This window comes from Dromiciops gliroides, chromosome X, assembly GCF_019393635.1.
Source record: "Dromiciops gliroides isolate mDroGli1 chromosome X, mDroGli1.pri, whole genome shotgun sequence".
In the NCBI taxonomy this organism is placed as follows: Eukaryota; Metazoa; Chordata; class Mammalia; order Microbiotheria; family Microbiotheriidae; genus Dromiciops; species Dromiciops gliroides.
In genome coordinates, this window is record NC_057867.1 from 83271383 (window position 1) to 83281667 (window position 10285).

The following is a 10285-nucleotide window of genomic DNA, read 5'->3' on the forward strand; positions in this document are numbered from 1 at the left end:
TTCTCCACAACATCACTTTGGTCCATGCCTCTCCCTTCCCCACTAAAATGGCAATTAGTTTCCCCAAAAGGTGACAAAGCTATTTCTGGAGCCCCAAGACAATCTTTTTCTACTTCCCTAATTAGCTCATTATCCCATTCACCACAGTGGCTCTTCAGAAAATTTTCATCCCTCCTCAAACCCTCCATGGCTCCCTCCCACTCCCATGCTCTCAGCTGACAATCTTGCTTCATATTTTATTGAAAATACTCAGGCCACTCCCTGAGAGCTCTTTCTCCCTTCCTCTTACTCTCACATCACTGGGATGCCTTCTGCCACCGTCTCCTCCCTCTACATACACAAGTGGTCCTGTTCCATCCCATTTTCTCCAGGAGATTGGTCCTTCTATCATCCCTATTCTCTCACTTATCTGCAATCCCTCCCTGTATACTGGGCACTTCGCCATTGCCTACAGACAAGTCCATGTCTTCCTGCATCCACAAAAAACCAAACCCTATCCCTGGATCTATTCATGTCTTCCATCATCCCATAGATCACATCACATTTGGGGCTAAACTCCCTGAAGAGGTCATGTGCAAAAGTAACCTCGATTTGCTTCCCTTTGTCTTCTGAAGTCTCTCGAGTCTGGCTTTTGCCTTCATCATCCACCTGAATCTCCTCTCTCCAACCGTTAAAATTTTGAAAATGCCAAGGCTAATGTCCTATTCTCAACCCTCATTTTATTCTGTTCAACCTGCTGCCCTAAACACTATCATTCACCCTCTTTTTTTTTTCAGAGGAATTACAAAGCTACTTTTAATACTCTGGGGTAAGCCCCATAGGAATAAAAAACACTGGGAGAGGGTAGCCCCCCTCACCCCCAGGAATGCCCTGGAGGAGAGCAAGGCTGCCTGGGGCAAAGGATGCACAGAGGGAACCCACTGCAGACACAGGGCGAAGGGAATGCCATCAGTTCTGGGACCTGTGAGCGCTACAGAAGGAGGCGAGAGCGTGACGGGACTGGCTCCAGGCACACGGTCGACCGGCAAGAGAGATGGGCATGAGCCATAGAGTTACTTGGGCTCTTCCTTCTTCTCATTGGCCTTTTTCTGCTTCTGTTGCATGATCTCCGAGTCCCTCTGCTTTCGGGCAGCGGCAGAGAGCCCGTCATCCCGGCGTTTTCCCTTGCCTGAGTCGCTTTGCTTTTTCATGTTCTTCTGGCGGGCAAGCTCACGCTGATTACCGCGGGTCATGGCGACGGCAGCAGCTCCGGCCTGACTTGGTGGCGTCCGCTCTTTCCTCTACGACGTCCCCCCACCCTCTTCTTAATACTCTCATCTCCCTAGGTTTTAATGACCCCATTCTCTCCTGGTTCTCCTCCTAATCGCTGAGTCAATAATCATTTATTATGGGAGCCAAGATGGTGGAGAAAAGCTAGGAACTCTCCTGAGCTATCCCGTATTTCCCTCAAAAACAACATTAAATCAAACCTCTAAACAGATTCTGGAACTACAGAACCTACAAAAAGAGAGACAAAATCCTGCTACGTGAGATAATTTAGAAGACTTCAGAAAAGGTCTGTCTCACCTGGATGAAAGGGGAGGGCAGCTCATCACTACTCATCCCAGCTGGCAGCTCACCTCAGCAAAGCTCAGCTCAGTGGGCAGCTCAACACTGTGGCAACTCGACACAGCTGAGAGTGGAGCAGCTGAGAGCAGTAACAAGCTTGCAACCATGAACCCTGTGCCCCAGGAGCAGACTTCAACTTGATAAGTATAAAAATAGCCTACAACATTAGCAAGAAACAAAAAAGGACCCTTACCACCAACAACTTCTATGGTGAAAGGGAAGACCAAAACTCAAACACAGATGAGTTGGTCAAGATGCCCGCAAGTGAAGACTCAAGAGGGAAGATGATGATCTTGTCTCAAGACCAAAAAGCCATCTTTGAAGAGCTCAAAAAGGCTTTTAAAAACCAAATAAAAAGGGGGCAGCTAGATGGAGCAGTAGATAGAGCACCAGCCCTGGAGTCAGGAGTACCTGAGTTCAAATCCGGCCTCAGACACTTAACACTTACTAGCTGTGTGACCCTGGGCAAGTCACTTAACCCCAATTGCCTCACTAAAAAAAAAAAAAAACAAACAAAAAAAAAAACAAATAAAAGAGGTAGAAGAAAAACTGGAAAAAGAAATAAGAGAAATGAGTTACACTGCGAAAAGAAACACAAAAAATGACTGTGGAAAACAATTCCTTAAAAAATACAATTGACCAAATGAAAGAAAAAATTAGCCAAACAGAAAAAGAAGTGCAAAAGCTTATTGTGGAAAATAAGGCCTTAAAAATTAAAATTGAGCAGATGGAAGCAGATAACTCCATGAGACAACAAGAATCTGACAAGCAGAATCAAAAGACTGAAAAAATAGAAGAAAATGTGAAATACCTCATTGGAAAAACAACTGACCTGGAAAATAGGTCCAGGAGAGAGAATCTGAGAATTATTGGACTACCTGAAAGCCATGAGCAAGAAGACTCTAGACACCATATTCCAGGAAATAATTAAGGAAAATTGAAATCTGAAATTGTAGAATCAGAGGATAAAATCATCACTGAAAGAATCCACCGAACACCTCCTGAAAGAGACCCCAAAAGGAACACTTCAAGGAATATAGTAGCCAAACTCCAGAATTATCAGGTGAAGGAGAAAATACTCCAAGCAGCCAGAAAGAAACCATTTAAATACCATGGAGCCACAGTCAGGATTTTTTTTTTTTTACATATAAGGCATTTTATTTTTTCCGTTACATGTAAAGATAGTTCTCAACTTTTGTTTATATAAGCTTTACAATTTCAGATTTTTCTCCCTCCCTCCCCCTCCCCTAGACATCAGGCAATCTGATATAGGTTATATCTATATATTTATATACATATACATATATATATCCATAATAACATTAATCCTATTTCTGCATTAATCCTGTTATAAGAGAAAAAATCAGGGCAGTAATGCAAAACCTCAAAATAGAAGAAAAAAAAAACCAACAGCACCCAAAACAAAAGAAATAGTATGGTTCAATCAGCATCTATACTCCACAGTTGTTTTTTTTTCTTGGATTTGGAGATCCTCTTCTATTATGAGTTCCCTGGAACTCTTCTGTACCATTGCATTGGTGAGAAGAATATAGTCCATCACAGTAGGTCAACACTCAATGCTGATGATACTGTGTACAATGTTCTTCTGGTTCTGCTCATCTCACTCATCATCAGCTCACGAAAGACCCTCCAGGTTTCTCTGAACTCCTCCTGCTCATCATTTCTTACAGCACAATAGTATTCCATTGTATTCATATACCACAACTTGTCCAGCCATTCCCCAATTGATGGGCACCCCCTCAACTTCCAATTCCTTGCTAGCACATAAAGAGCAGCTATAAATATTTTTGTATATGTGGGTCCCTTTCCCCTTTCCATGATTTCTTTGGGGAAAAGACCTAAAAGTGGAATTGCTGGGTCAAAGGGTATGCACAGCTTTATCGCCCTTTGGGCATAATTCCAAATTGCTCTCCAGAATGGTTGGATCAGTTCACAGCTCCACCAACAATGAATTAGCCACAGTCAGGATTGCAAAGGACCTGGCAGCTTCAACATTAAAGGATCCCAGGGCTTGGAATATGATATACAGGAAGGCAAAGGAGCTTGGATTAGAACCCAGGATCAACTACCCAGCAAAATTGAACATTCTCTTTCAGAGGAAAAGATGGACATTCAATAAACTACGAGATTTCCAAGGCTTCCTGAGAAAAAGACCAGAACTGAACAGAAAATTTGATCTCCAAATACAAGACTCTAGAGAAATAGAAAGAGGTAAACAAGGGGGAGAAAAGGGTTGTTCAATGATGTTTAACTGATTGAGTCCATATGAGGGAAGATAATACTTTTGACTCTTGAGATCTGTATCTCTGTAAAGGTATTGTTATTAAATCAACTTTGATGCGATGATATAAAGAAACTTAAGGGGCAGAAGAAAAGAAGACTACAGGGGAGGAGAGGAAGGGGGAGGTGGAATGGGGTTAATTATATCAAAGGAAGAGGCACAAAAAGAACCCATTACAACAGAGGGAAAGAAGGGAGGGGTGGGCATTTTTGCAACCTTACTCTCATCAGACTTGGTTCAGGGACGGAATAAAATACACTCCCATTTGTATAAAGAAACGTAGCTTACTCTTTAAGGAAACAAAGGGGGAAGGGGGGAAAGGGTGGTATTGATAGAAGGGAGGGCACAAGTCGGGGAAACGGGGCAAGGAAAAAGAAGGGCAGCTGATAAAAGGGAGGACAGATTGAGGGAGGCAGTGCTCAGAAGCAAAACACTGGTCAAGTGAAATGGGGGAAAGAAGGGGGAAAAAGAATACAAAGGGGAAAAGAAGATAGAGGGAAATAAACAGTTAATAATTTTAACTGTGAATGTGAATGGGATGAACTCTCCCATAAAACGGAAGCGAATTGCAGAGTGGATTAAAAACCAGAATCCTACAATATGCCGTTTACAAGAAACACATTTGAAGCAGAGAGATACACACAGAGTAAAGGTAAAAGGCTGGAGCAGAATATATTATGCTTCAGCTAAAGTCAAAAAAGCAGGGGTAGCAATCCTTATCTCAGACAAAGCAAAGGCAAAAATAGATCTCATTAAAAGAGATAAGGAAGGAAACTACATCTTGCTAAAAGGTACTATAGATAATCAATATTAAACATGTATGCACCAAGTGGTATTTCATCCAAATTCTTAGAGGAGAAGGTAAATGAGTTACAAGAGGAAATAGACAGTAACACTATACTAGTGGGGGATCTGAATCTTCCCCTCTCAGAATTAGATAAATCTAGCCAAAAAATAAATGAGGAAGAAGTGAAAGAGGTGAATAGAATACTAGAAAACTTAGACATGATAGATGTCTGGAGAAAACTGAATGGGGATAGAAAGGAATATACCTTTTTCTCAGCAGTACATGGCACGTTTTCAAAAATTGACCATGTATTAGGGCACAAAAACATCATAGTCAAATGTAGAAAGGCAGAAATAGTAAATGCATCCTTCTCAGATCATGATGCAATAAAAATTACATGTAATAAAGAGACATGGAAAGGTAGATGGAAAATCAATTGGAAACTAAATAATTTCATTCTAAAGAATGAGTGGGTCAAACAACAAATCATAGAAACAATCAATAACTTCATCCAAGAGAATGACAATAATGAGACAACATACCAAAATCTATGGGATGCAGCCAAAGCAGTGCTTAGGGGACATTTTATAGCTCTAACTGCTTACATGAATAAAAAAGAGAAAGAGCTAGAAAAAGAACAAATTAGAAATCCCCAATTAAATACTAAATTAGAAATCCTGAAAATTAAAGGAGAAATTAATGAAATTGAAAGCAAGAAAACTATAGAATTAATCAATAAAACTAAGAGCTGGTTTTATGGGAAAAAAACAATAAAATAGATAAACCACTGGTTAATTTGATTTAAAAGAAGAAAACCAAATTACCAGTATCAAAAATGAAAAGGGTGATCTTACCACCAATGAAGTGAAATTAAAGCAATAGTTAGGAACTATTTTGCCCAACTGTATGCCAATAAATTTAACAATCTAAATGAAATGGATAAATATTTACAAAAATACAAACTGCCCAGGTTGACTGAGGAGGAAATAACTTCCTTAAATAAGCCCATATTAGAAAAAGAAATTGAACAAGGCATTACTGAACTCCCTAAGAAATAATCCCCAGGGCCAGATGGGTTTACAGGTGAATTCTACCAAACATTTAAAGAACAATTAATTCCAATATTGTTCAAATTATTTGGAAAAATAGGTGAAGAAGGAGTTCTACCAAATTCGTTTTATGACATAAATATGGTGGTGATACCAAAACCAGGCAGAGCAAAAACAGAGAAAGAAAATTATAGACCAATTTCCCTAATGAATATTGATGCTAAAATCTTAAATAAGATATTAGCAAGGAGATTACAGCAAGTGACCACCAGGATAATACACTATGACCAGGTAAGATTTATACCAGGAATGCAGGGCTGGTTCAACATTAGGAAAACTATGAACATAATCAACCACATCAATAAGAAAACTAACCAAAATCATATGATTATCTTAATAGATGCAGAGAAAGCTTTTGACAAAATACAACACCCATCCCTAATAAAAACACTAGAGAGCTTAGGAATAGGTGGAGCTTTCCTTAAAATAATAAGCAGTATCTACCTAAAACCATCAGCAAGCATTATATGTAATGGAGATAAGTTAAAGGCTTTCCCAATAAGATCAGGGGTGAAACAGGGATATCCATTATCACCTCTATTATTTAATATTGTCCTAGAAATGTTAGCTTTAGCAATCAGAGAAGAAAAAGGAATTAAAAGAATTAGAATAGGCAAGGAGGAATCAAAACTATCACTCTTTGCAGATGATATGATGGTATACTTAGAGAATCCTAGAGAATCAACTCAAAAATTACTGGAAACAATGAACAACTTTAGCAAAGTAGCAGGATATAAAATAAATCCACATAAATCATCAGCATTTCTATACATGACCAACAAAGTCCAGCAGCAAGAGATAGAAAGAGAAATTCCATTTAAAGGAACAGTAGATAATAGAAAATACTGGGCAGTCTACTTGCCAAGACAAACCCAGGAACTCTATGAACACAATTACCAAACACTTTTCAAACAAATCAAATCATATCTAAAAAATTGGAAAGATATCAATTGCTCATGGATAGGCCAAGCTAATATAATAAAAATGACAATTCTACCTAAATTAATGTACTGATTCAGTGCCATACCAATCAGACTACCTAAAAATTATTTTATAGAGCTAGAAAAAATAATAACAAAATTCATCTGGAAAAACAAAAAATCAAGAATATCCAGGGAAATAATGAAAAAAAATGCACAGGAAGGTGGGTTAGCTGTACCAAATCTGGAGCTCTACTACAAAGTGGCAGTCATCAAAACTATCTGGTACTGGCTAAGAAATAGAGTGGAGGACCAATGGAATAGGCTAGGCACAGGAGACACAGTTGTAAATGACATTAGTAATGTACTGTTTGATATACCCAAAGACCCCAGCTTCTGGGATAGGAATTCATTATTTGACAAAAACTGCTGGGAAAACTGAAAGATAGTATGGCAGAAATTAGGCATAGATCAACATCTGACACCTTATACTAAAATAAGGTCAAAATGGGTACATGATTTAGACATAAGAGGTAATACCATAGGTAAATTAGGAGGAAAAGGAATAGTCTACCTTTCAGATCTTTGGAAAGGAGAGCAGTTTATGACCAAACAAGAGATAGAGAATATTATGAAATGCAAAATGGATGATTTTGATTACATTAAATTAAAAAGGTTTTGTACAAACAGAAGCAATGCATCCAAAATTAGAAGGGATGCAGAAAGCTGGGAAACAATTTTATGGCCAGTACTTCTGATAAAGGCCTCATTTCTAAAATACATAGGGAACTAGATCAAATTTATATGAATCCAAGTCATTCCCCAATTGAGAAATGATCAAAGGATATGAACAGGCAGTTTTCAGATGAAGAAATCTAAGCTGTTGCCATATGAAAAAATGCTCTAAATCACTATTGATTAGAGAGGTGCAGATCAAAACAACTCTGAGGTACCACCTGACATCTATCATATTGGCTAATATGACAAAAAAGGAAAATAATAAATGTTGGAGAAGCTGTGGAAAAATTGGAACACTAATGCATTGTTGGTGGAGCTGTAAACGGATCCAACCATTCTGGAGAGCAATTTGGAATTATGCCCAAAGGGCTATAAAGCTGTGCATACCCTTTGGCCCAGCAATACCACTCTTGGGTCTTTTTTCCAAAGAGATCATAAAAAACGGAAAAGGACCCACATGTACAAAAATATTTATAGCTGCTCTTTTTGTGGTGGCAAGGAATTGGAAATTGAGGGGTTGCCCATCAATTGGGGAAAGGCTGAACAAGTTGTGGTATGTGAATATAATGAAATTCTACTGTGCTGTAAGAAACAATGAGCAGGAGGAGTTCAGAGAAACCTGGAAGGACTTGCATCAACTGATGATGAATAAGATGAGCAGAACCAGAAGAACATTATACACAGTATCATCAACATTATGTGCTGATCAACTGTGATAGACTAGATTCTTCTCACCAATCCAATGGTACAAGAAAGTTCCAAAGGACTCATGATGGAAAAGGCTCTCCAAAGCCAGAAAAAAAAAAGAACTGTGGAATATGGATGCTGATTGGACCACACTATTTCTTTTAGTTTGGGTGCTGCAGGTTCTCTGTTTTGAGATTTTTCCTTTTTGCTCTGATTCTTTTCTTATAACATGACTAATGCAGAAAAAAAGCATCTTTTATGTGCTAGGCACTGTACTAAGCTCTGGACATTCAAAGAAAGGCAAAAGACATTACCTGCCCCCAAACACCTCATTGTGACCACTCCTTGTCAGTTTTCTTAGCTGGATTCAGGTCATGCCTGGGAACCATGAGTGTCCAACTGGGCTCTGGCCTGGCCTGCCTCCTCTTCTCTCTCTCTCTCTCTCTCTCTCTCTCTCTCTCTCTCTCTCTCTCTCTCTCTCTCTCTCTCTCTGCGATTTCACTTGGGGATCTTATCAGCTGCCATGGATTCAATTATCATCTCTATGCAGAGAATTCTCAAGTCCACTTGTCCAATTTGAACTTCTCCACTGACCTCTGGCCTTGCATCTCCAACTCACCTATTGGACATATCCAACTGGATGTCCTGTAGACATCTGAAAATTAACGTGTCAAAAATTGAACTCATTCTACCCACCTACCCCCAACATTCCTCCCTTCCAAACTTCCTTATTACTGTTGAAGGTCCCACCATATAACCAGTCACCCCAGTTCACAACCTAGGTATCTTCCCTCCCTCCTTACTCTTTTGCAACTGCCCCCAAACCAACATGTTGCCAAGATTTGTCAATCTGACCTTTGCAACAACTCTCACTTGTGCCCCCTTATCTCCTCTGACATCGCCACCACCTTGGTGCAGGCCTTTATCACTTCCCACAGTAGGCTACTGAAACAGCCTTCTAGGTGGGGTCTCTACCTCCAGTATATCCCATTCCATTCTGTCCTGCACTCAGCCTTCAAGATCAGCTTCCTAAAGCACAAGTCTGACCATATGCCCCTCACTCCTGCCCCTCCACTCAGTCAAATCCGGTGGCTCCCTATCAACTCCAGGATCAAACATAAAATTCTCTCTGGCATTCAAAGCCTTTCATAACCCACCCACCCTCAACTTTCTGGTTTCCTTACACCTTACACAACTCTCTCCCTGCCTTCAATCCAGCAACATTGCCCTCTTTGGTGTTCCTAGCACAAGATACCACATCTCCCAAATCTGGGCATTTTCAGTGGCTGGTCGCCACACCTGGGATATTCCCCCTCTTCATATCTACTTCTGCACTTCTCTGCCTTTCTTCAAGTTTTAGCTAAAATTCGGCTTCCTACAAAAAGCTATGCCCTTTCCCACAAATTTCTAGCACCTTCCTTATATTGATTATCTCCAATGCTTCCTGTGTATGTCTTGTGTGGATAGAGTGCTTTGGGTGTTCACTCCCCCATTAGTCTGTGAGCTCCTTGAGAGAGCAAACTCTCTTTTACAATTCCTAGTACTCTGGTGTTTATCACAGAGTAAGTGGTTTAAAAATGGCTATTGACTGACTGATTGACCTAATGGAACCTGATTGATCTCAATTTCCCCAAAGTAGCTTCCTGATCTCCTAAAGGCACAAATGTCCCACTAATGGGCAGTTAGGTCCTCTCAAACATGGTGCATCTCTGAAGGCCACTCAAGTCACTATACTCTTCCCTGGCACCCTGCCCTGATGCCCAGATGTGTTTCTATATGGAGACTACAAGGGCTGTGTCCAGAGAAGCTGTGACAATGCTGCATTTCTCTGCTGTGTTAGCTCAGAGCAAACCTGCTCCTGTGAACTGCCCAGTGACCTCTGAATATCTCCTTTCACCCCAACACTGAACCTGAACTAAGAGATTCCTAGAACCCAACTCTCCTCAAACAGCCTGCCACAAGAGAGAGATCTGCTCAGAGGTGTCTGCATTCGCTGCCACTCTCCACAGGGCAGCTCCTCCTGAGTGCAGGTCCTGCAGGGCCAAGTTTGTTCTTCTATGTTAGAGTCAGAGAGGAAAATGAATCACAACAACAACAACTGTATACATGAAAGAGTTGGGAGAATTGGGAATGC

General features: G+C 40.2%; 1 protein-coding gene across 1 annotated transcript; it reads right to left on the minus strand.

Moving 5' to 3' along the window:
- Positions 1-962: 962 nt before the first annotated feature.
- LOC122733626 (small EDRK-rich factor 2) lies at positions 963-1289 on the minus strand. The gene has a single exon (XM_043974189.1). It carries the CDS (start codon positions 1230-1232, stop codon positions 1053-1055), a length of 180 nt encoding a protein of 59 aa, XP_043830124.1. The 5' UTR covers positions 1233-1289; the 3' UTR covers positions 963-1052.
- Positions 1290-10285: the final 8996 nt, after the last annotated feature.

What these genes read in the sequence shown, in the direction of transcription:
- LOC122733626 (XM_043974189.1), bottom strand. Translation starts at nt 1,232, where the DNA reads ATGACCCGCGGTAATCAGCGTGAGCTTGCCCGCCAGAAGAACATGAAA.